This window comes from Ictidomys tridecemlineatus, chromosome 9 (genome assembly GCF_052094955.1).
Source record: "Ictidomys tridecemlineatus isolate mIctTri1 chromosome 9, mIctTri1.hap1, whole genome shotgun sequence".
Lineage (NCBI taxonomy): Eukaryota > Metazoa > Chordata > Mammalia > Rodentia > Sciuridae > Ictidomys > Ictidomys tridecemlineatus.
The window spans coordinates 50,672,845-50,700,422 of record NC_135485.1 but is presented as its reverse complement, the minus strand read 5'-3'; the positions used below and the strand labels follow the sequence as shown (position 1 = coordinate 50,700,422).

The 27,578-nt window shown below is 33.6% G+C and overlaps 1 protein-coding gene across 1 annotated transcript in view; it reads left to right on the top strand.

Annotated features, from left to right (window-relative positions):
* The window catches only part of LOC101964582 (transmembrane protease serine 11G), a 38,395-nt gene extending 22,298 nt beyond the window's left edge, over nucleotides 1–16,097 (top strand). The window contains exons 6-10 of the mRNA XM_021730656.3: nucleotides 7,847–7,885; nucleotides 8,773–8,944; nucleotides 9,945–10,204; nucleotides 13,286–13,428; nucleotides 15,349–16,097. Of these exons, the coding sequence (XP_021586331.2) occupies nucleotides 7,847–7,885; nucleotides 8,773–8,944; nucleotides 9,945–10,204; nucleotides 13,286–13,428; nucleotides 15,349–15,510 (776 nt within the window). The 3' untranslated portion in view covers nucleotides 15,511–16,097. The remainder of the gene's footprint in view (nucleotides 1–7,846; nucleotides 7,886–8,772; nucleotides 8,945–9,944; nucleotides 10,205–13,285; nucleotides 13,429–15,348) is intronic.
* Nucleotides 16,098–27,578: the final 11,481 nt, after the last annotated feature.

Here is a 27,578-nt window from a genome sequence, read left to right as displayed (position 1 = left end):
GGAGATTGGTTCCAGTACCCTCCACAGACCCCAGATACCAAAATCTGGAAATGCTTTAGTCCCTTATATAAAATACAGTAGTATTTGCATATAACTTATGCATAATGTTCCCTATGGTTTAAATTATCTCTAGATTGCTTATAATACCTAATACCCTGTAAATGGTATATAAATAATTGTTATACTGTATTTTCTAGGGAATAATGACAAGAAAAAAGTCTGTATGTGTTCAGTACAGACACAAATTTTTTTCTGCGTATTTTTTATTTTCCATTACTTGAATCTGCAGAAGTGAAACCTGCAGGTGTGAAGGGCCTACTGCATATAGTATAGAGAAACAAATGCATGAAATGCACTGTAGGAGAGACTGAGTGATGGAGGAAAGCACTCTAGATCAAGACTCAGAAGACCTGTATCCCCACGATAAATCAATAGTAGGTTAGTTAAGAGAAGTTGATGAAACATCATGTCTCAGTGTCTGCTTTACGAAATGAAGTTCATTAATAACTATGGAACTAATTCTTTAAGAAGGTGTAAAAAAACTTAGAAAGGTTTTAAGGACAAATAAATTGATTTAATATATTGTTTACATATTTTCTCATGTATTTATTTTTAACAATCTTGATTCTGGGAAATTAGAGAACTGATTACCTTGTCTTTGAAAGATACGTGAAGAGTTAAAACACATACATGGGCCCACAAATGGATATTATAAGAGTTATCTGTATACAAAGCCCAACACAAAAGAAACAATATAGAAATGTATTAAGCTAAATCATTTAAAATGTTTTTATAAGATTATAATAAAAAATGAGGGTCAGTTTTGAGTTTAGTTTTCTGAGGTAATATAATGTAGATTACAGTAACAGTTGTCTGTATCTTTGAAGAAACACTGCAGATTAAATATATTAATTTTAACTTTAAAATAAAGTTAAGACTTTATTTTAACATTTATTATATGTGAACATTTATTTTCATTTTGTAGAAGTTAAAATTCACCCCAGTGGTTCCAAGTGACTACGTTAAAAAGAAAATCAACAAAAAAGAGAAAACAATTAAAGAGCAAATCAGCCAAAATTGTTAATTATTTTTTAAATCTGTATTTTGAGTTGTTGCTTTTGTTTTTTTATAATCTTTCATGAAATTTTTGGATAATTATTTTATGATCCTAAAATATATATTCATTTCTTTTCATCATTCAAGTGCACATAATATATTAGAAAAAAACACATAGAATTCATTTTAGGAAAAGCGAGAAGTGGTAGTTTGGGGGTTGCTTTTAAAAATGACTATATTTTTACAGAAGTTTCTAGTTTACACCATAATCAAAAGAAAAATAGATTGTATGGAGATAGTGGTCATAAAAACTTCATTTTATGTCAACTATGTTTGTTCTATGTCATATAATGTTTAAGCTCTTCCTCTAAATCTATCAGAATCACTTCAGATACAAACATCAAAAATCTAAATATCAAATAATATTTGGTATTAGTTTTATTCAAAATACCATAATCTAAAAGTTTTTAAGCATTTTTACAATAATACTGCTATTTGCAGTTTTCAGTCACTGACACTTTTACCTTCTAAATTTTGTATTTACCATATTTATAGCAGCTTTAACATTAGAGTAGGTTAACTAAAAACATTAATCTTTAATATTTCTTTTGCCTCATTTTGTGGTTCTATTTCAAACAAAAATAGTGCTATCTTTTTCAGTTGGATTGGATACTTCATCCACTATTTAAATTTTGTTAGGTAGGAAAATGAATATTTAGTAGAACTGAAAGAAATCCTAACAAATCAAAAAATTAAAACTAATATTCTAAATTACATACTATCAAGAAAAAAATTCTCTTTTCAGATGTATGTATGTCTCAGTAATATTTTACCATTTTCCCCTTACTTTTTTCTCACTTTTTTCTTTTTTTGACTGCATACGCTTGAATTTCCTCTTCAAATGACAATACTTAGGGAACATTTTCTATAAAAAGAGTAGGAAAATAATTCAGACTTTCTACTACTATGCTTAATTTCTTAAAGTTTTATTTGGAAATAATTATAGATTCACAGGAAGTTACAAATTTACAGGAAAACCTCATTCGCTTGCACCCTTTCCCTTGTATACCTAGAGAAATATGTAACACTGCATGTATATGCTAAATTTTTTTGTGAGAAATTTTTATCTAAATTCAGGAGCAATGGTAAATTTTTTTTCCTGTTTGTCTGATTTTGGTATCAGAGTAATACTGGGCTCCCCAAATGAGCTCAGAAAAAAATTTCTTCTTTGAATACTATTGTAAAAATTCTCCAGTGAAAGTGGACCTTAAGATTCTTTTTATTACAAATGCAATTTCTTTACTAGTAGGAATATTAAGTTTATCTATACCATCTTTGCAAGTTTTAGTAGTTTGTGATTTTTATTTATTTATTTATTTATTTATTTATTTATTTATTTATTTATTTTTTAGTACTGGGGTTAGAACTCAGGGGCACTCAATCACTGAGCCACATCCCAACCCTATTTTGTAATTTTATTTAGAGACAGAGTCTCACTGAGTTGCTTAGTGCCTCACATTGCTGAGTCTGGCTTTGAACTCTAGATCCTCCTGCCTCAGCCTCCCAAGCTGCTGGGATTGACAGTTTATGATTTTAAAGCAATTTGTTCATCTGGACTTCTAAGCTATCTAACTTATGAAGTTACTTGTAGTATTTCTTAATTAATAATGAATATTATTTTCTCATTAAGCTCTTTTATCATATCCCCTCATTTTACTCTTGATATTGGTGATTTCAATCTTCTCTATTTCTTTGTCATTTTCCCAGAAGTTTATAGATTTTCTTGAATTTTTTGTAACATATTTTCTGTGTGTCATGATTTTTTCTCTATTTTTTCTGTTTTCAGTTTCATTAAGATTTTTATCTGGATTGCTTTTTATCTTTATTATTTCCTTTCTCTACTTTAGATCTATTCTTTTATGTTGCTAGTTTTTTTAAATAGAAATTTAGAATATTAATATCATTATTCATTTATAATGTATAAAACATTAAGTGTTATAAATTTCTCTCTCCAAACTGTTTTATCTGCATCCAACAATAATTGGCATGCTTTATTTTCAGATTCATTCTGTTCCCTGTAATTTTTATTTTCTTCGAGATTTCTTGTTGGACCAATGATCTACTTTGTAGTGTATTTTAATTTCCAAGCATTTGGAGATTTTCCCATTATTTTTATGGTTTTGATTCTCAGTTTGACTTCATTATGTACAGAGTAGATGATCTGTTCAGTACTTTCAAGTATGTTGAGGGCTATGACTCAGGATATGTCTATTAGAAGAATATTCCCATGAGTGTTTTGAGTATATTCTTGCTATTGTTGTGCAAAGTATTTTTAAGTTCTATTAGATATTATTGATTGCTAATGTTATTAGTTCTATATCCTTGCAAATTTTCTGTGTAATAATTAATTAATTGTTGAAATTGGGGTATAATGAAGTTCCTATCTATAATTGTGGATTTTTCTATATTTCTTTTCATCTCTTTCAGCTTTTGCTTCATTTATTTAGAAATTGTGTTGTGTAATTTACAAACATAGATTGCTACATATTCTTGGTGTATTTATCCTTCCATTGTTATATAAGTTCCCTATTTGTCCCTAGTAATTTCTTTGTTCTGAAGTTCAAAGCAAAGAAATATCAATATCAACAGCAAAATCAAAATCTAATATTAATATAAAAATCTAATATCAATATAGTTATCCCTACTTTTATGGATTATTGTTATACTGTTTTCTTTCTTTTCACATTCAGATATGCAGATATGTCTGAAATGAGTTTCTTGTAGATAGCACATAGTTGAGTCATATTTTTCAATTCCTTTCTGCCAATCTGTCTCTTAATTGTAGTGTTTAAACTATTTACATATTAAAATGACTATGGATATGTTAAGGCTTAAATCTTTCACTTCATCATTTGTTTTCTGCTTGTACAGTATCTTGATCCACAGTTCCTCACTTTTTGCTTCCCTATGAGTAACTGGAACTTTTTTTTTTGCAGTTCCACTTTGATTTACTTATAGACTGCTGCAAGTGTCATCACATACACATGTAACTAACACAGCTTATAAGTATCAACATCGTACCACTTCAAATTAAATGAAAAACTTCACTTCCATTTGGGTATCTTTACTCTGTCCACTTTTAAAATATACTTTTCCTAAGTATTTATTCATCATACATCCAACACAATATCAGTTGTGTTTTGTTTGAACCATAAAATATGTTTAAAGAAATTCATGAAGTAAAAAATAGTCTTTTATGTTTATTTGTACATTTATTCATTCTGTGCCTTTCCTTTCTGAAAGTTTTAACCCTCTTTGGTTATAATTTGCTTTTCTGTTTGGACAGTTTTCTTAGCTATATTTAAGAGTAGATCTGTTAGAAACATATTACTTCAGTTTCTGTTTGCTCATCTAGGAATATATTTATTTCCTCTCCATTCCTTAAGGATATTTTCACGTGATATAGAACTTAGGGTTGATAGTTATTTCTTTTCAGAACTTGAAAAATACTATGCAATAATTTTGGCTTCCATGACTTCAGATGAGAAAACCATTGTCATTTAATATAATGTACCTTCATAGATAATGTATCATATTTCTGTTTTTAAGAATTTTTTCTTTGTCTTTAGTTTTTAGTAATTTAATTATAATGAATATTGAGGTAAATTTCTTTGAATTTATCCTCTTTGGCATTTTCTCAGCTTCTTGAACCTGTAAAGCTCTGTATTTCACCAAATTTGAAGAATTTTCAACCATTTTTTAAAAATTACTATTTAAGTCCCATATTCTTCCTCCACTTTTTCTAGTTATCTGATTACATAACTCCTAAATTTTTTTTATTATTATCCCACCTATCCCAGAAGTTTTGTTCATTTCACTCTGATTTATTTTTGCTCTGCTCTTCACACTGAGTACATTCTACTGACTTGATTTCAGGTTCACTGATTCCAATCTCTATCATTTTCCCTATACTGTTGGCATAATCCATCAAACTGTTTGTTTATTACTGTTATTGCTGTTATCAGTATTATTATCATGGTTATTGTATTTCTCAGTCCTATAATTTTCCATGGTTATTTATTACTTGTAGTGCTTTGTTGATAGTTTCCATTTTCATTTGTTTCAAGATAATTTATACTTGATTTCTGAATGAATTTTTAGCAGCTCTTTAAAATCCATATCATATACTTCTAACATCTTTTTTGACTCAAAATTAGCATTGGTAGTTGTCTTATTCATATTATACTTTTTCTGTTTTAGGATATGGAAAGTAAATTTTTATATCCTGAATATTTTAATTATTATTTTAGGAGACCCTTAATCCCATTTAATTCCTCCATTTTACCAGCCAATCTACTTAGGTGAGGAGTATAGATTCTTACCTACTTTTGTTATTTCAATGACAGTTCAGTTTTCAGATAGTTGCAGGGCTACCCTGTTATGCTGGGGCTTCCTCTCAATCACTGTTGTCAGTGCCATCTGTGAGAGTAGAATATGCTTTTCTTGGCTATCTGAATCAGTAGGCTTCCCTCTATGGAGGCTGAACTGGGCTTGAGTTTCCTTATGCCAGTGGGTGGTTGCAGGTATCTGCTGACACTGTCTCTGTGGGTACTTCAGTTTGCCTGCCAGTGGCTTGGTTTTAACAGGATTGGAATGGTGAAGGTTTTGATTACTGTTTCTAGAAGAATTAACTGCCAGGCTTAAATTGTAACATAAGATCTCTGTTGTCTTTACCTCTTCCCATTATTTTGGATAGAGAGAATAGAGTATTCTCGGGATATTTTATCTATGCTTGTTAATAATGACAGATTGTAGGCCTTTCTGGTCCCCAGTCTAGGCTATATTTAAAACAAAAGGAAAACCAAAATATTCCACTATATGACCTTCCTTAAATTTTGAAGACTTTATACTTTCTTTTCTAGCTTACTGCTTTCTAACAAAGAATTTTCAGAATATAGTTGTCTTTCAGTAGCAATTCCCTTACATAAAGTGGTTTAGTGTTTGCATATAACCTACCCAATCCTCAAATGTATTTTAACTCATATCTAGATTACTTATAATACCTAATACACAGCAAATACTGTGCAAATACTTGTTATACTGTATTATTTATGTAAGGATGACAGAAACAACGTATATGTTATAATATACAACTTTTTCAAATATTTTTGATCCAAAGTTGGTTGAATTTACAGATACACAACCCACAAATACAGAATGCCAATGGCAATTATATTTATAGAAAAGTAGGGAAAAGTTGGTTTATACTATCTTACTCTAGAACTGAAGCTGTTCAATTTTTCATTCTGAAAGAGGTGTACATCTACTATATAATGTTCATACATAAGATGTAGCCCTTTCATAGAAGTTGATCAAACATTTCTGAATGCACAGCAATGAATTTAGGGTTAAATTAAAATGATTTGTAAACTAACCATAACCCCACCGCTCTAGTGCATAAGACTCGGTAAATTAGTAGTTGTTATTATTCTTCATTTTTTCACTTAGCAAGTATGTATTGGAAGTCTATTTGATGCAGGAACAGAAGTCTCTGTCCTCATACAACTAATATTCTAATTGCAGTAAGAAAGATAATAACCAAAAAAGTAATTAAATAAACAAGATAATATCAAACACTGAAACCCCATGCAGAGAGCAGAAAATAGGAGACTATGTTAGATTTGGTTGTCATGGAAAGTCTCTCTGAGGAGGGGATTTTTAAGTTGTGATATGATTGACAACCATAAAAAGACCAAGGGAAAACATTTCTGATGAAGGGGTCATCATGAAGAAAAACTGAAGGTAATGACAAACTTCACACAGTCAAGAAACAGAAATGCCAAGGTGGCCACTGAGTAATGGCTCAGAGCAAGAGCTATTCAGAATGACATCAAGAACATAAATGGTGACCATGTCACATAGTCTAGGAAGGAAGGCTGTGTTTATTCTAAAGGCTAGGGAAGCCATTAGGGAATTGTCACTATTATTGGCAAAATCTAACTCCAAGATTTACTCAAACTCCCTAAGCATAGTCCTTTCAGATGATCTTAATGTTCCTCTTTAGAGTCTGACCTATATTAAAGAATTATTCCTTTGCAGGCTCACCAAAAGTCTAGCCCAGCTTTCATCTTAACACAGTATGGGTCTGAATTCTCATTATACTAGTCGGCATAAAGAACAATAAAAGTAACTTGGGGAAACAGTCACAGATTGTATTCTTTCTCTGTTTTACTTTATGAACAATAGGACTAACAAGGTAACATGTTTTGAAGATTTATTAGTATACTGGTGAATTTGGATTCCATAGGGAGCACACAATACCTTTATTTTGCTTCTTTGGACCAAACTTAGATATCAGGCTTCAAGGATGCCTTAAATAGCTTTACTATAACCCAACCATGCAAATTAATATAGAAAGAAATGGTCTCTAGATATATAAGAGTAAGCATGTGACATTGGTCTTACACCTTGTTTAACTTCTGTTTTTAAAAATTAGTATGGTGTTAATTAAGTCAATGGAATTCTCCTTCATGAAAAACAATATCCTACTCTATGCCCATGATTTTATAGTCATGAGCCAGGATGTTCCTAGAGTCCACATGTGTCAGAAGAATTTAATTTACATGTAGGTCACTTGTTTTGGTAGAATTTTATTCTACTAAATTTAAATTAAGAATTTCCTGACTAATGCAGTTCTTCCCAGTCAGCAAAAATCATGTTAAGTATGCATAGTGTTTTAAATTAAAACAGTTCCATCACCAAGCAATGAATTTTGGTTTTTTTTTTCCAGAAATTAATGGAGCACAAGCAGAACATATTCTGAACAGTTGTAAGTTCAAAAATATCATGGAGATTTTTATAAATCAAAGAATAAAGCACAACATTCTTAGCCTTTCTGTATTTCCATGTTTACAGTTTCTCAAATGCATATATTATCTCTAAATTGATATGTAATTTGACTATATTCAAGGGAAACAATTACTACTAATAATTTGGGAATTGTTCTTTGACAATATTTTCTCTTCTCCCAAGAAAATTTCACTGATAACTTCTTTAACAATTTCCTTGTATTTTTTTCTTTTTTTAATAATATATTTTCAACCTTTCTTTTTTAATTCTTTTTTCTTTTTGTTTATTTATTTTTATGTGGTGTTGAGGATTGAACCCAGTGTCTCACACGAGCAAGGCAAGCACTCTATTGCTGAGCTACATACAAACCCAGCCCCAATTTTCTTGTATTTTTTCATATTTATTTTTATTTGGCTCCCTTTCTTAGAGTAGAAATTTTTGCTTAATGTTAAATTATATCCACCAACTTTAATATAGAAGCTTAAATTTATGCTATAGTAGTGTATTTTAAAGTATTTCAAGAGCACAATTGTTTTTCTGCAATAAATAACACTCAAATATATACAATATCACTGAGATAAATTGTTACACATTAAGAACATGATCCAGGAAAATATGAAATAAATTTTAAGGGAAATTGCTTTAAAACATAAAATCTGGTATTAAGTAATTATTAAAATGTTATTAATTATTTAAAATAGGAACATCCCATTTTAAATGTAAATAATTATTATTATATGTAATGTTAATGTCAATGAAATTTTAAAGGAAAGTCCCATCTAAAAATGTTTCTAACTTTAATTATGTACCAAACATACCTAGACACGTCTATAACTCTGGAATTAAACATCTTTTTCCTTCTGACAGGTTGTGGTTTAGGGAAGGAGTACCCACCCATGGAAAGAATCGCTAATGGCCAAGTAGCAAATAAAGCTGACTGGCCATGGCAAGCCAGCCTGCAGATAGACGGGGGCCATTTCTGTGGAGCATCTTTGATCAGCCAAGAGTGGCTACTGACAGCTGCTCACTGTTTTGAACTGTAAGTCCTCAATCCATTCCACAGGATCACCAAATTCAGCTCTTTTTCTCATTTTCAAAGCCAATAATTCTTATCTTCTTTTCATTTCCTTCATGAACACCCAGAACCTCCCAATGGCACTTATGATTGCCCACAGGCTTGCAAATAGTGGCAATTACTAAGGAGTAGCAGAAAATTTATAGACAATCTTCAGCTCCACCCAAAAATATATTCTCTAGTGATCTCAATTTTAACAAGAAACAAGCCAACACTGGAAAAAATTAAACACTTTCACTAGTTTTCCTGAGATATACTATAGATATTTTAAAGCTCTGTTAATAGTATTTATATCTGATTAACCCAAATGAACATCTTTAGTGCTTTACTTTTATCCATGTATGCTTTTTGAAGTTTTAACATCTGAGACCACTGGAGATAATGAAGATATACAGTAACCCTAGTGAAACTCACATAAATGGGAACATATTCTGGTTAAAATGCTAAATAGAAAGGGAGCAAGAGAAAACAATACATAAAATATATCTCTAAGATATCTTTCTCAGCCAGACTCAGTTTTTTCCCCATTTCTCTTTCTCTCCACAGCTATGCCTATATTTATATAGCTATACAAGGATACATGAGTACATGTTTGTGTATGTGAAAATATGTAGGCAAATATGTCTCCTATTTATCTATATTTTCTTCAATTAATCAGTATTATTTCATAATCAAAATGGCAAAATATGTTTTTTCCTTTAAAAAATATAAACTCCCCTCCAACTCTTGCTCAGGGAGTAATTTAAGCTACCCGATAATGAGGACTGTTGAAATGATCAGCTAGTTGAAAGTAAAGCTGTTCTAGGAGAGAAACCTCAAATAAGAAGGTGAGAAGGTTCCACTCAACCATTACCTTTGAAAATGTGCCCTTTTCTCACACTAGTGCCCCATGCCATCCAGAGTCCGGGCAACTCTAGACTATATCATAAATGAACACACTGTGCTCCTTTTAATCTGTGATCAGTTACAAAAACCCCAAACTATGGACGGCAAGTTTTGGAACAACCCTGAATCCTCCACTGATGAGAAGACAGGTGCAGTCCATCATTGTTCATGAAAACTACGCTGCCCACAAGCGTGATGATGACATCGCTGTGGTGAAGCTCTCCACCCCAGTCCTATTTTCTGAAGACGTGCACAGAGTCTGTCTCCCAAATGCTACGTTTGAAGTCTTGCCTAAGAGTAAAGTGTTTGTCACTGGATGGGGAGCATTAAAGGCAAATGGTGAGTATCTCAGTAAAAACAACAAAGCAAAAAATACAAACTTGGACCTAGCTTCCTTTTTCATAAAGATATGAAATAAAACATAAAATCAAAATATCAAGACATCTCATGTCAAATACACAAAAATCAAAACAATTAAAACAGATATGATGGATTTTGAAAACTTCATTACTATTAGTAAAACACAATACCTATATTTATTGTCATTTTTACACACTATTTTGGAAACATGTTGGAACCATCTTTTCAAAATGAACAAAGCATATCTTCTCACATAATGTTTTTCTTTATTTATCATCTTTCATATGTAGAGATTCTACCATGGCTGCATGATTCCTAAAGTATATAATTTGCAAGCACTGGTATAATAAACCTCAGTCTCATGAAACTAAGCAGAAACAGCCCAAGCAAGGGATCTGAATCGTTGTTCTTTACCCAACACGGAGTACTAAATGGGGTTCTTCTGACTCATGTATCTATGCAGCTATTCTTGAGTATGAGACTTCATAATTTTACTTTATTATTAAAGTCTGAAACTACATTTTTATATTTTACTCCACTTAATAACAGACAATAAATTGCAAAAATAATCTTTTAGATCTTGATGAGTCTTCAGTTCCTATGTTTCTTAGCTGAATGTTTTCTTACCTATGGTTTAATTTGCCCTCAGATTAATGATTCTTATTCTAGGCTATTAATAAATTTGAATCTTATTTATGTACTACTCACAGCATAGCTTTGACTACTAAATTTTTATCAGTTGAGATTTATAGAAACTTACTTCCTTGCAAATGCACTTGACAATTCTAAACTTCAATCCAGGCTGATACACTATTGTCATATTCTGAGAGTTCTTTTCCTCATGTCTGAGGCATTTGCATTGTTCTATAGGAAATGGTGATAAGAAGGAAGAGGAATTAAATCCTTTGAGTTTTAAAGCCATTTGAGTCACAGTAGAAATGGAAAACATCTACCACTTGAGTAGCACCATTACACTTTCTTTACATGTAAAATTAGTAACTCCTCAATACAGAGTTATACTTTGGGAGTAATTTGGTATTTCATTATGAATTCTTTAAAGTCCAATAGTATGCAGGTTAGTGTACCTATTTTTTCTAATAAGTTGCATATTTTCAGATATAACATTATGAACTTGTGAGACAACAGACTAACGTTAACTGCATACATATACATATTTTATTATGGTTTCTTTCTGCATTTTAAAGCTGAGATGGACTACGCAATTTTTTCTCTTTCCTCCTCAAAATTATTCAGTCTTTCTAAATAGAAATCTTCTTACTAGATAGTTTGCGAAACTAAAATTTGTATTTTCTAGATAGTTACTTCCTTGAGTAGTTGATAATATAGAATAACTTTTTATATTGTTAGGCACTTTAACTGAAATTTTTAAAGTTGAGATTTAAAAATTATAAGCATTTTCAATTTAAAACTAGCATCGTAGACAAATTAGCTAAACTAAAAATTGTTACACAAAAATTACAAGTAGTTGGAATGCAGTTGATTAAACCCTGGGGATATCTAAAATTTTTTAAATGCCATTACAGACAGCAAAATAGTACTAAATATTGCTGAAGCACTTACACAATAAATAGATCAGACTGTGTAAAAAAACTGTACAAAGAGCAGTTTGTGATTAAATTCTCTCTCTAGGAGCATTTCAAGCAAAATCAGAGATGAAGAGAAGAGAAAATGTTCAATGACCCTTCCATGCTTAAAGATAATGACTGAGGTAAAGAATTTCACTAGACTCCAGATAATCTTTAAAGAATATAGAGAAATGGAACTTAATTTTTCAGCAAGCCAGTCAATATTAGGAGCGTGTATTTGCAAGTTTCAAAACAGAGAATTGGATTTCTATATTCAAAAGTTTCTTACAAAAAACCCAGAAATCTAGGTCAACTCTTAGAAGAGCTCTAACTTTCTAACTATCCATCATTAACACTGAAATGCAGCTTCAAGACTATGAGAATTTTATTTACATTACCCTAATATCTACAATTCATTATAATAATTTTCATTTATTGAGAACTGAATGTGGGTAAGGTACCACCATAACTGATTTTATGTATCATATTTTACTCCCACAATAAACATGAGATAGGTATCATTTTATCCTGTCTACAGGTGAGTACAGAGATCCTTAATAACTTTTCCAAGGTCAAATAGCTCTTAAATTGTGCAAATAGTGTTCAAACTTACATCTGCCAACTCTAAGACCAGGATTCTTAAGCACAGAATTGCCCTGACTCACTGCTCAAATTACTACTCAAATGAATCCCTCATCTTCTCCTTTTTCTTTGAATCTATTTCAGAGATCTATCTTTATGTGAATTATTAATATAATTTTAAAATAGAAGGTATTAGGTAGGAAAAGGAAAATATAATGGCTAAAACAATATGTATGCAACAAAATAATACATTTAATATTATAATGAATTAACAAGTGTGTAGTTAATGAATAAAACATGATCATTTCTGTCCTAGAATTAGTTACTTGTTCTAGTATTTGTTCTGAAAAGCAAGTCAAGCTGTTTTCAGAGTAAATATGGTCTTTCTCATGAAACAACAGAATTCCATCAGCACTAAAGTCACTTCCCAGTACTACTGCTTGTTTTTAAAAAAATTCCAATTCTGAAAACATATGTGTCCCTTATAAAGCAATGAAGTAGGTTTCCAGGTAAGTTATGGCAAGCTGTTGCAGATTCCCCCAGCTGGTAAGAAATAGCCTGGTTTTAAATCTAACATCATCTCCGCTTAACTGTATGTTCGGCAAGACTTTTTACCTTGTAAGTTTCAGTTTTCTCATCTGATAAAAGCGAATATTTACATGTATCTTCAGTGGTTATTGCAAGGATCAAATAATATCATAGGAGTAAATGTGTCAAACATGGTGTCTACTCATTGAAGGCACCCAAAAAGTGAGCACTGTCATCCAGCTCAGCATCTTACAACTTCAGAACTAGTGCTTTACCACTGGTCTGTATTTTGGAAGACCCAATAATTAGCTTTTGTAAAAACAAAGTGGAAATTCTTCAACTATTTACCTTTTTCCTCATTTAGGTCCCCTTTCAAATACTCTGAGACAAGTTGAAGTAGAGATCATAAGTAATGATATATGTAATCAAGTTAAGGTGTATGGTGGTGCTGTATCATCAGGAATGATATGTGCTGGATTCTTGACAGGAAAACTCGATGCCTGTGAGGTAAGAATAGTCTCAAATTAAAAAAAAAAGAGACTCTGTTGAATAAAGATGATCTTACTAACCACAGACCAATGTCACATCACACAATTCTATGATATTAACTTATGGAGGAGAGGAGAGTGTAAAAAGAAGGGATGAAAGAATCATAAGACATATACCTCATTTAATACTTTATTGAACAGACCATATAAAATAAAAAGTAATCAGTTGCAAAGTAGAGCTTTGATTAGAGAGAAGTAATACAAACAGATAGTAGAAACTAATCTAGAAAGCATACATTCAGTGTTTCAAGGCAGGTTCATATCCAAGATTTAGGTATCTAATTACTACTAATAGAAAGCTGCTGTGAGATGAGATCTGCAAATATCTCTGTGGCCAATGAAGTTTTTACCTCACTGGTACCTAAATATTTGACCTTAAGTAATGTACATCCAGATAGAATTACATTATTTAGAAACCAATAAAAAATAATGTATTTATGTACATGTATTCCTAATAATGTGCTATTTCATTGATCATATATAAAAACTAAAAGATGCACTTAGCATTTTCCCCAACAAAACATTAATTTTAAGCAATAAGCATAATTTAAGGAGAATGTCAAAGTTTGTTATTTAAAGGACTAAAACCAAATAACTAAAATAATAAAGATTTTACCTACAGTATTTGAAACTAAGTACAACAATTTAGTGATTTTTTTTGAAGAATAACATCCCTTTGAGAATTTGAGTTATATGTGCACATCTCTTACATGCAAACATGCCACTATTGATCTGCCTTTGACTGTCATATGAGGGTAATAAACATTCTTTCACTTATCCATTCAAAAAATTTTTGACTTGTAAGGCACTTGTCAGTTGTTGAAGGAAACAAACACCTTAGAAGAATCATAATGCATTTACAATCTAGCACATAAGTAACTTAAACAAAGGAAGAGATGTCAGAATTTGCCTAAATATACCAAAATACAAAGGTATTAGTAACGCTCACTTTACTTCCCAAGAGAGAGAAACAACATGGTGGTCAAAAATAAAACTCAATTATGACTTAGAAGAAACATACACATGTATATGTACATACAGATGTTCTTTTTTTTCATGAGTTCACTCTGTCTTGCTTTCTTTCACTATTAGCCCAGTAAAATAGCGAGGACCTAAATTAGGAAGTGGGCCAGAGGGAACTAAGAGTCAAGGGTTGTTTTTGGTAGACCAGGATTTTCATAATCCATGCACCAGGGGAAAATGGGATGAAAATAGAAGGGACAGGGACTAAAGACATAAGACTCTAGAACTCCTTGCCTGCTCAAACAGATCATTTTTCTTATTTAAGAAATTTACAATGGACTTTCATATGACAATTTTTTTGGATGAACTGGCCCATTGCTAAAAGATACACTTAACATCCTTTGACTAAACCCTGGTTTAAAGATAACACAGAGAAGTTCTCATGATTTAGATACTTTACACTGGTTCGTTAGGGGTAGAGATTCCACTTTAGTTTCAAGCAAAATCCTTTCAGTAATAAATAGTGCACATTTGATACAACATTCCAGACACCTTTCTATTAATTAGTGTGATTAGAACAAAGTGAGACACTAATTCAAAAGTAAGAGATTATATTCCTAGCTAATAGTTTGGAGTGTCTTCATAGAGAAAGTGACATGTTAGTTGAATTTTTAGGTCATTGCTTATAAAACAATTGCCAATCTAGATAGTTCTCGTTGTGGTTCCTATTTAGACAGAGAAAAAGGCATTAGCAAAACATTAAGAAATAAATTATCATATTAATAGTAATGGGAAGTATAATAAAATGAGTTTCACATATTTCAGTTCAAATTATTGATTTTATTCAGATGCCAATTGACTCTCATTTCTGGCACCCTTTCATTTATCACATTGACCATATTTTCTTCTTCTTCAGGGTGACTCTGGAGGACCTCTGGTTATTGCACAGGGTAGAAACATCTGGTATCTAATTGGAATAGTAAGCTGGGGAATAGACTGTGGAAAAGAAAACAAGCCTGGACTTTATACCAGAGTGACTCATTATCGGGACTGGATTAAATCTAAAACCAACATCTAATATAACAACTACCTCAACAATTAAACTGCAGTTGTCCTATGTGGTCTCTAGCAACATGTATTCAGTGTGTGTTGTCTTGTGTATTATCATAAAGTTCAAGATGCAAATAAGTGTGGTCTGATGCCCTTCCCCTTAAAAATGAAGAAAGGATATTTTCAAGTCACCTGAAGTGATTTGCTGACCATGAGTGCAGACCATACTGTTAGCTCTACAAAAATCTGCCATTCCTGAAAAGTGTCTCTGATTATCTCTTGCTCATCTTTCTTTTCCCACAATTCATTTTAGAGTAATCTGGCAGTTTAACCAGATAAGTACAAACTGACAAGGGATTCTCTACTTTTTTCTGACAGAGCATTCTTTCCTTCCCTGATGACCCCAAGTTTTTGTCTTCTGCATCAAATAATCCTCAAAAAGAGTCTCTTGATCCACTGACTAGACAAGATAATTTTAGCTGAAAGAGGAAGCACTAGACCTGAAACTAAGACTTAATAAGAGTTGGCATTGCTGTGAGACCATCCCCTTTTGCCCTTAGATGTGCATTTAACTTTTCTTTGAAACTTGGAAATAAATTGATATTTATATTTTCATTCAATGGTGCAGATTTTAATTTTTTAAAAATAAACTGAGATATATCTTTAAGCACTGACTAAATCCTTGGATCAGAGAGCAGGAGAATAGTCACATACTCCCTTTCACCGGATTCTTCTCTAAACTATGTAAAAATACCTTTGATGTTAAGAAATTAAAGGCAAATTTGCTTGGCCTTTTCATTGATTGAAAATGTAAAGATACAAGAATTTAATAAGAAGCAGCTATTTTCTGCTCTAAAAGGAAGATATGTTCCAATCCTTGTGTAAATTTAATTTTCACTTGTATTTCATTATCTCTTTTAAAAAATATGTATTTTTTTTAGTTGTAGGTGGACACAATATCTTTATTTTATTTTTATTTAGTGCTGTGGCTCAGTGGTAGAGTGCTCACCTATTTGAATTTAGTTTTAAAATGGCAGGCACTTTTTGAAGAATTGTATTTACAGAAAATATTGAGATAATAAGAAAGCAATTTTGGAATAGCTTAATTTTATGATAAAATTATCATTTTCATATGTATTTAATTGCATATATTATAGTATTGTACATGACTATAGACTAGTATTAAACAAAATTTAAACTTATTCTGTACATCTAAATCTTTATCCCCTCTTTTTACAATAATTTAGCTAATAATATAACTGTGGTCTAAGGTTTTCTTTGGGGTTTTATATTCAGTAAGAATCTCTCTTACCCCATGAAATATAATATTTCATAATATATTTTATATATGTTAGAATATATTTATGATAATAAACTCAAACTCATCTTCTCTGATCATCAATGTAATATATGTAGGGTTTCTCAGCCTTTGTGGTATTGACATTTTGTCACAAATAATTCTTTATTTAGAAAGGGGAAAAAGGCTGCTATGTTTATTATAGAATGCCTAGCAACATTCCTTACCTCTATTCAGTAACTGCTGGTAGTACATCACCAAGTTTTAACCACCAAAAGTTTTAACAACCAAAAGTAACTCCTCTAGGGAGCAAGATAACCTTCAGTTAAGAGCCACTACAATAGGTCAATAGTTGTAGAGAAAAAGTCACTATTTAAAAGAATGCACTCACAATTTCCAACATGCATTTGAAAATAATTTTATTCTCTTCATTTTTATAATGCTGATGCATTAAAACGCTAAAATAAAATCTATCATCACTCATATCTATAAAATTCCAAACAAATTAAGATCATTTGGAAACTGAACCTGGTTGCAGAAGCTGGAGAAAAAACACTGAAGGTTGAACTATGATAGAATCTATCTCCCCCCCCCATCTCTCTGTCTCTCTCTCTATATCTATATATATAGAGAGACAGAGAGAGAGACAGAGAGATGGTGGGGATATATATATATATATATATATATATATAGATATAGATATAGATATAGATATATATGGCTTATTTGTCAAATGCCTAAATCCTGCTTCAAGTGTATCTGTATACTATCTTCAGAATGTTTAAATACATACCACTTGAAGAGGTTTATGAATTCAACTAAGGCAGAATGGGTTAAACTCATAATCTACTAACATGTAGAATGGAGAACAGAACAACACTAAGCACCAAAACTGTAGTCTCCAATATGGTAGCCATTAGTCAGATGAAGCTATTTAGATTTAAATTTATTAAATTTAAGTAACTTTAAAATTAATTTCTTTAGTCATACTAATGACATTTCAAGCACAAAATAGCCACATGTGACTAGTGGCTTCAGAATACTTCCATAAATACAGAAAATTCCACTGAACATCACTGACCTAGAGCACTCTAGGCAACCACTTACATAATCACCTTATGTGCATCTAACAAACACTTCTTGAACTTCTATGTGTTAGGTACTGAGTACTCTAGACATTAAATACACATTGTATACAAAATCAAGTCCCAACTCTCAAGGTCATATGAAGAGGCAAATGTCTTCTTAACAACTGCTTTTGAAAGTAGGAGATTTATGGGGAATGAGATTAGCCCCACATGGCATGACCGTTTTTTGACTTTCCTCCCTCAAGTGTCCCTGTCAATTAGAAATAAATAAATAAATAAATAGGAACCGTGTGAGTTACAGCAGGCCTGCAGGAATCGCAGGTAAGGCTGAAGTGATCAGAAGCTGGTTTTTCACTCTGCCTTAGAAAAAGATCCCAGAATATTTCCAACTAACAGAACATTACAGAATCAAAAAATGCTTATATATTTTTTTTAATTGATGGAATATTTCTTATAACTCAGGAAGATATATTAGTGGCAATTAAAGAAAAGGATAACAACCATTGGAAGAACATTAGGTGACTTAGTCACACAGATTAAAAACAGCTAATGACATTTTAAGCAAGCAGCCAATATAAACAGGAATTGAATCATACAGTCTGTGAATGTTATTTTATTATAGCTAAGTGCAGAAAATGGGGAAACAGCAGGTCACCAAGACTCACACTAGTGTGCAGGAAGGAGAGTAAAAAAACACTTAGACCAAATATGCTACTATGCTGCCATCTTCTGGTCCAGATTATTTTCAAAACGCAGTTTATTGTAATTTAATTTCAATGTATGTTTCCCAATACAGGGTAGTAGTACAAATAAAAATCTGGCAATCTTTCACCAATATTGTCCTAAGCAAATTGAAACATAAGGTTTTGTATATCCTTTTACATTGTTCTATAATGTTACAAACATAAATAAATATATCTATTCACGTATAAAGGATCTATCCAATTTGTTTCAAAAAAAGATAATTTTATAAATGCACATAATTTTATAAATGCAAATAAGTGTGTGTGTATGTGTGTATGAGAGAGAGAGAGAGAGAGAGAGAGAGAGAGAGAGAGAGATGTGTGTAGGCTTTTGTTTCTATCAAAATGGTGGCCTGGAACAGTATATTTGCTCTGTCCTCTAAAATCCCAGATAAAATACAGAAAAAAAAATGAAGTAAACATAGGATACTGGGTCAGAACTGGAAAAGAGGCTATCCTGAATTGGAGTATATAAGGAGAGAAGGTGGCTGAAATCAAGAGTAGAATAAGAACACAGTTAAGAGAAAAGCTTTTTAAGATTTTTATCAAAAACTAGTCTCAGCAATCATAAATTCAGCAAACTAGCAGGATATAAAATCAATACCCATAAATCAAATGCATTTCTATACATTAGTGATGAATCCTCCGAAAGAGAAATTAGAAAAACTACCCCATTCACAATAATTTCAAAAAAATATATATACTTGGGAATGAACTTACCAAAAGAGGTGAAAGACCTCTACAGAACACTAAAGAAATAAATTGAAGAAGACTTTAGAAGATGTAAAGATCTCCCACGCTCATGGATAGTCAAAATTAATATTGTCAAAATGGCCATATTCTATACTACAGAGTAATAGTAACAAAAACAGCATGGTATTGGCACCAAAACAGACTGGTAGATCAATGGTACAGAATAGAGGACACAGAGACTAACCCACAAAATTACAATTATCTTTATATTAGACAAAAGTGCAAAAAACATACATTGGAGAAAAGATAGCCTCTTCAACAAATGGTGCTGGCAAAACTGGAAATCCATATGCAACAAAATGAAATTAAACCACTATCTCTCACCATTCACAAAATTCAACTTAAAGTGGATCAAGGACCTAGGAATAAAACCAGAGACCCTGCATCTAATAGAAAAAATAGTAGGCCCTAATCTCCATCATGTGGTATTAGGCCCCAATTGCCTTAATAAGACTCATATAGCGCAAGAATTAAAATTAAGAATCAGTAAATCAGATGGATTCAAACTAAAAATTTTCTTCTCAGTAAAAAAAACAATCTGTGAGGTGAATAGAGAGTCTATATCTTGGGAGCAAATTTTTACCCCTCACATATCAGATACAGCACTAATCTCTAGGATATATAAAGAACTCAAAAAGCTAAACAACAAAAAATAATAATAATCCAATCAATAAATGGGCCAAGGACTTGAACAGACACTTCTCAGAAGAGGATATATAGTAAATCAACAAATATATGAAAAAATGTTCATCATCACTAGCAATTAGAGAAATGCAAGTCAAAACTACTCTAAGATTCCATTGCACTCCTATTAGAATGACAGCTATTATGAAAAAAAAAAAAAACAACAAGTGTTGGCTAGGATGTGGGGGAAAAGGTACACTCATACATTTTTCTCATGGGACTGCAAATTGGTACAACCAATATGGAAAGCAGTATGGAGATTCCTTGGAAAACTAAGAATGGAACCACAATTTGACTTAGCTATCCTACTCCTCAGTCTATACCCAAAGAACTTAAAAATAGCATACCACAATTTACAATAGCCAAACTGTGGAACCAACATAGACACCCTTCAATAGATGAATGGATAACAAAAAAATGTGGCATATATACACACACAATGGAATATTACTCAGCAATAAAGGAGAATAAAATCATGGCATTTGCAGATAAATGGATGGAGTTGGAGAAGATAATGCTAAGTAAAATTAGCCAATCCCAAAAATACAAATGCTGAATGTTTTCCCTGATATAAGGAGGCCAATTCATAGTGGAGTAGAGAGGGGGAGCATGGGAGGAATAGAGGAACTCTAGATAGGGCAGAGGGGTGGGAAGTTGTATATGTTGTGTAATAATCAAATCAAGCAATTAGTGTGGGGAGCAGTGAATGAATCATTGCTTTGAACCCTGTGGCCCTGGTCAGCCAGATAAGGCTTCTGGAAATATTTCAGTGAGATGGTAGTGAGGGAGACACCCATTCACAGGTGGCTGCTGTTAGTGGGGTAGATCCTATGCCTGGCACAGAATTTATAGGTTTCATAGCTTTTAGTTCAAAAGCCTGCTACCCAGAGGTAAGAGAAATACTGGTGTGATCAACATCCTTGAGGCACCATTTGCCCAGAGCTAGAGAAGATGTAGCCCAAGTAGATAAACCCCAAGTAGCCTGTTCCTGCTAAACCTCCCTTTCATTTACCTTGAAGAAGCTTTCTTTCAATAAATCCTTTTGATGTTTAAACATATTGTTATGCTCGAGTTCTGGACCCCCAAAAGACCACCAGAGACCAAGATCCATGTAAGCAGCAAAAAGGTGTTTATTTCCAGCTAGCTTGGTCCTCCATAACCACAGCAAGTGGTGACACTGAGAGGCCCCAAGCCCAGGGTTTGCAGCAGTTTTATACACTCTTTGGGGAAGGCAGGGACTTTACATATATCATAGCATCTCTTAGCAAATCGTCATGCACCATGGGAAAATCATAAAACAACTCTAAAACATGATTAGCACATTCAATGGCGGGAACAAGTTGAGTAAGGGTGATTGATTAGTACAAGAGGGGGATTCACTTGAACTGACTGGTTTAGGCCACGAGGGGTGTACGTGCTGAACTACATAGTTTCCCAACATGTTATCAACCACCATAAACTACTGAGAGGGTCATCTGGCATCCCAGGTATTTCCCTGTCTTATGCTGATTGATGGCTGCTGGGGGTTGCTATGGGTCCCCATCTAGCCTGACTGAGTCAGAGACACCTGGCACAGCAAATCTCTCCTGTTATTTGTAGATGAACAACTCAGCAGGGTGGGTATGTGCCTAGGAATGCTCTGTAGGTCTTTCCACAGACAAAGGTTAAGCCCCATTCCTTGGACAGGCTTTGCTCTGAGGTAGAGGCTGGTTTTTCAATTTCAGATGATAAAGGTTTCAGGTACTCAGAGAATACTGGGCTCAATTAGTTAAGCAAAAGCAACTCTGCCTTGTTCTTAAAATAAATGGAAAAATTTTTAAAGGGGTCATTGATACTGGGACATATTTCTCTGTAACTTCTACAAGATACTGGCCTAAAGGATGGCATTACATAGAAGTCCTGCTGACTTAGAAAGCATAGGGCATATTTCTCAGCCTGCCCATCTCTAATGGCAAGATGCGGAAGGCAACACAGGACTTTTTAAACCTTATGTCTTTAAGAGTTTGCCAGTGAATTTATGGGGTTGTGATACACAAGCAAAATGGGAATTTTATTAATGAGCTAATTCAGTGGTTATTTCTCAAATGCTAAATAAAAGATTTATCCCCACTAAGAGACTGGGAAAAAAATTAACATGAAGGTGTTCACCTGTGACATAGTCCTTTCAATAAGGATGATAATAATTAGGATAGTTGTCAAATTTACCTTTTCAATTGGGATGTTGATATCTTCTATGGCCCATAAAATGGCAGAAAAAAAGTAATTGGCTGTCTGATGATCCTGTCTGGGTTGATCAGTGGCCCCTTACAATGGAAAAACTTCAAGTGGCTCATATGTTAATTCAAGAACAGCTTCAAGCTGGTCATAATGAGCCTACTTTAGCCCATGGAATACTACTATTTTGTAAAAAAAAAAAAATCTGGTAAATGGAGACTGTTAAAAGATTTTGGAGCAATTAATCATACTATGGAGTTAATGGGTGCTTTGCAGCCTGTGCTTTCTTTTCCTACAGCTATTCTTCTTGATTATCATTTAATAGTAATAGATTTAAATAATTGTTTTTTCACTATACCTTTACATCCAGCTGATTATAAACGTTTTGCTTTTAGCATTCCAGCTATAAATTTCTAAGAGTCAGGAAAGAGATACTGCTGGAAGGTCTTGCCACAGGAAATGGCTAACAGCCCCACCTTGTGTCAGAATTTTGTAGTGCAAACTATTGCTCCATATTGTTCACTATATGGATGATATACTTTGGGCACATTCTAATTCTGATATGCTTTAAAATTTTTTGCTTTCTTAGAAACTTCATTTATCACAGTAAGTTTATACACAGCACCTGAAAAAGTATAAAAAGTCCTCCTTTTCAGTATCAAGGCAACTTAATTAAAGGATGCATGATTCATCCACAGAATTTACAAATTAGAACTGATTTTTTATATACTCTTAATGATCTTCAAAAGTTGTTCAGAGATATTAATTGGCTTTGGCCTACTCTAAAATTATTTACTGTTGAAATAACTTTCAGTTTACAGCTAGCAGCTAGCAGCTAGCAGCTATGAGCAGCTCAAAGTGCTTGAAGAATCTACACTCATTCAGACCTGATAGGAACGCCTTCAGGATGGGATGCTCTGCTCTAGCGAGCCTTTAGTGAAACCACATCCTTAGCACTTGTGGTTAGTGTTGCCAAGCTGCCAGGCCAGGAAACTGATAGCCAGGAGCTTCAGACATGGAACTTTTAACTTAGAAACCCCCTCCCCTAGGGAGAAAGACCCTTTCTGATGATAGCAACATTTAGAGCATCCTCACAGTGTGGTTACATTAGGCATAAGATGATTGGCTTACGGATACTGTCTTTCTTGTGTATGTTTGATGGGCACGCCCCACTCGAACCCTATAACAACTGTATGCATTCCAAAAATAAACTGAGCTACTGGATGATGACCTGAGGTGGGTCTCCAGCCAGTTCTCTCACCAGCTCCCAGAGTCTGTGTGTTGATTCCTTGTCTCTACCCCCCGAGTCAAGGAAGCCAAGCAACTAATTGACCACATCAGTGACCAGAACCACAGCAATTTACTGCAGATTTAAGTCTTTTATTTGATACTTTATGTAGAGATCCTATGCCTGCTTCTCCTCAAAAGTTTACTGAAGAAGCAAAGGCTGCACTAACAAAGGGTGAAGCTGCCCTCAAGACTGCACAACTTACTAGAATTAATTTACAATAATCTATATATGTGTTAATATTTCCCATTACTTGTACTCCCACAGAAGCAGTATGGCAGTCTTCAGGAGTTATTGAATGGCTTCACCTTGATTGTTCTCCTCCAAAGTCTTTAACTCCATTGCATGATTTTGTTGCCCAACTTCAAAGGCAAAGTCCAAGTTATACAATTAATAGGATCTTTGAACAACCAATTAAAAAAAGTATAAAAAAAAACAATTACTAGGATCTGAGCCCACTCTTATAATTCCTTTCTCTGATCAACAACAAAGTTGGCTTTGGCAAACTTTAAATACTTGGCAAATAGCTTTTGTTAATTTTCATGGTCAAGTAGAATGTTATTATCTTTGTGATAAACTTACTCAATTTACTACTTTAACCTCTTTTTTCCCCCTAAAGATCATATGTACTCAGCCAATAGCTGGGGCAGTCACAGTATTCACCAATGACTCCAGTTCAACAAAAGTTCATTTTTATAGCCATGCTCATACTAAGGTGGTATAGACTCCTTACAACTTTGCACAGCAAGCAGAGCTTCAAGCTCTCATTTGTGCCTTACTTCATTTTGCTAATGAGCCAGTTAATATCTACAATGACAGTGCCTATACAATAGAAGTCACTACGCACATTGAAACAGCTACTATTGGACCTTCACAGTCAGAAGAATTATTTCATTTATTCCATACTTAACAAAAAGCAATTCAAGTACATCACTATACTGGTTCTATTGGTCATATTAGAGCTTATTTCAAACTTCCAGATCCTTTAACATCAGGTATTGCTAAAGTTGATCATCTCGTTGCAGCCAATCATCAGTTGTCTCCATATGACTGCACTCAAGCTTCTCATTCTTTACATCATCAGAATGCTTCCAGCTTGTTCAGGAAATTTCATATTACTCAAGAACAAGCTTTCCAAATTGTTCTTCAGTGCCCTCATTATGTAGTGCACACTCCAGTATCACCCACTGGGGTTAATTCCCATGGTCTTTGGCCAAACCAACTGTGGCAGATGGATGTAATTCACATCCCTTAATTTGCTAAACAGTGTTATGTTTATGCTATTTTTGATACTTGTTCTCATTTAATTTTTGCCACTGCTTATACAGGAAAAAATACTCATCAAGTTCTTTATCATTGCTTAGCTGCTTTTGCAGTGCTGGGCCACACTCTACAAACTGATAATGTCCCAGCTTATACTAGTTCTTTTTTTCAACAGTTTTGTTCTTTTGCAGAACTATTAGGGCTGTATGGTAATTGTGGATGCTCTGTGGGAAGGACTTACTCCCCTAATTGTTCTGCAATAAAATTTGGTACCTTTCCTATATAGACGAAATATACAAATACCTTGCTAATACAGCATAAAGTCTCAAGAAGTGGTGGTGGATAAATTTTGGATTGGTCTCCAAGAATTGATGAGAGAGCTATGTCAGGATTCCATGACTCCTGGAGGATTTGTTGGTAATGTCCTGCCTTTCAGAGGTGGTGGCATGCAAAAAGATCTGAGGCATTTAATAGCTGTCTTGGATTTTATCCTTTATACAGATGGCCCCATGATTAACTTTGTAGACCTGCAAAGAGGGTTCCTACTATGGCCTGCGGACTTATGTTCAATCTCCTTATGTTTTGATTTCTGGAAATTTAAAAGTACAAGTAAAAAGAATAGGAGAAAAATATCATGTGACTTGTACGAGAAGTAATCTGACCAACTGCATTACTAGATATTATAAGAGAAAGAGTATACTTGTAGTGTATCAGCCTTCTTTGGTTTACGCCCAACCACATTTCAGGGCCTTGGTATGCTGATGATGGATTTTAAGTCTTATGACACATGAATGCCCAACTAAGTGACCCCAGCATGCTGTTGGTCTTATTGTACTTGGAGTAGTCACTTTAATATCTTTTTTGGCTTCTAACGTGACAGCTTCTGTGGCCTTATCTTAACATTTGAAATGCTCATTTTCCTAATAATTTGGCTCAAAATACTTCCAAAGCTCTACACCATCAGGTAAATATTGATGAAAAGATTGACACTAACTTAAATGCTTTGGAAGCTACTATCATAAATATCAGAAATGAGCTTGCTGATCTCAAATTTAAGCAAAGGCTTCCATGCCATGACAGTTATAAATATGTCTGTGTTACTGCAGCCAACTAGGTTTCCCAATGGGATTGGGTAAAGGTTAAAAATCATTTGGGCATTTGGCATACAAATAATGACAATCTTGATCTTATGGAGTTACATCATCACATCCAGGATATTCAGGAAAGCAGAAACAATCTCATGGATCCTGCATTACTTGCTAAATGGATACTTCATAATTTAAATGACTTTAATCCAGGAAATATGTTGAAACATTCCATGTGATATACTTTTGGAATATGATTCCTCTTGTTCTGAGGCTTCAGCCTCTTGTGTTAGAGTCTGTAAACAAGTCTGGATGGCGCCTGGCAAAATGCCAGAGGGAGTGGTTTATGAAGTAACGCCAGTGAGCCATTAAGTGTGGAGATTCCTTATTGGTTGACTGATGTATCTAGTTTATGCTAATTAAGATAAGCTGTGTGGAATGTATAAATACTGCTCCTGTTCTGCAATAAACGGCTCCCACTCCTGCTGTATCAACGTACACAAGTTGTTTGTCACCACCACCACCCCCCCGCCTGGTTATTTTGCCCAGCCAGCGGGGCTCCAGCACTCTTGGTCTGTGCAGCTACTAATTCCTCCAGCTGTCCAGCCTGCAGATGGCCATTGTAGACTATCTGTCTTCTGGTCGTGTAAACCAATTTAATAAATCCCTTTTATATAATCATACTTCCTATTGATTCTGTTCCTCTAGAGAACCCTAATACAACAGTGCATTATTGTTAACTACATTCATTCTACTCTGTGACAGACAAAAAATTCCTCCTATCTAAATGTAACATTGTACCCATTGACCAACCTCTTCCTAACTCCTTTCCCCATACTTTCTTCAGTCTCTGCTCACCCCTATTTTATTCTGAACTCCTATTAGATCAACATTTTTAGATTTTGCATAAGAGTTGTAGCCTTATGCAGGAAACAAGTCTATTTAACAGTAACCAACCAATTACCCTATATTTTTAAAAGGCATTCCTTCCTTCTATTCTTGCACTCTCAGAATCATTGTACCTGCAATAGTGACTTCTCAACCTGAAGCACCAGGAAGTTTCCCCACTCACTTTTGGTGAAATCTTTAGCAAATCAGCTACCACGCTTTGCCAGGGATTATCTGTAATGCATAGCCACTCAGAATGGCATCCTCTTTGTCCAGCAGTCAGTGAAGTAAGTTAATCCATCCTAAATATTCTGGGATCACTCTGTCAGATCACAAGATGATATTAGAAGTCCAAGAAGTTCATTAGAGGGAAATTTATGTGATGAAAATAACATTTACATGAAGAAAATGACTACAAACTAGAGGAGTCAGAGAGACTTCAGAATTCACTGCAGGTCTGACCCTTGTGAAATAGAGAAGGAAGGAAGAAAAGGTGGACGGGAAGAGTTCCATATGATGGTGCAGTTCCAAGAAAATTTGACCAAGCCTTTGGGAGTCCTCAAGTCAAAGTTATCTCTGAGGAATCCTGTCTTTCATCTGTAGACCTGCCTTAACAACTCAGCTGTGCTTAGACATTGGCTGAGAGGAGCCAGTGAGAGGTGTTGCTTTAGTAACAGTGCAAATATTGGCTTGCAGCCCACTGGCTAGGCCACTTGTCAATTAAATTTATTCCCCAAAGCAGTGTCTGAGAGGCATATTTTCATGATCACTTTAACTGCAAATCCTTGGCCAA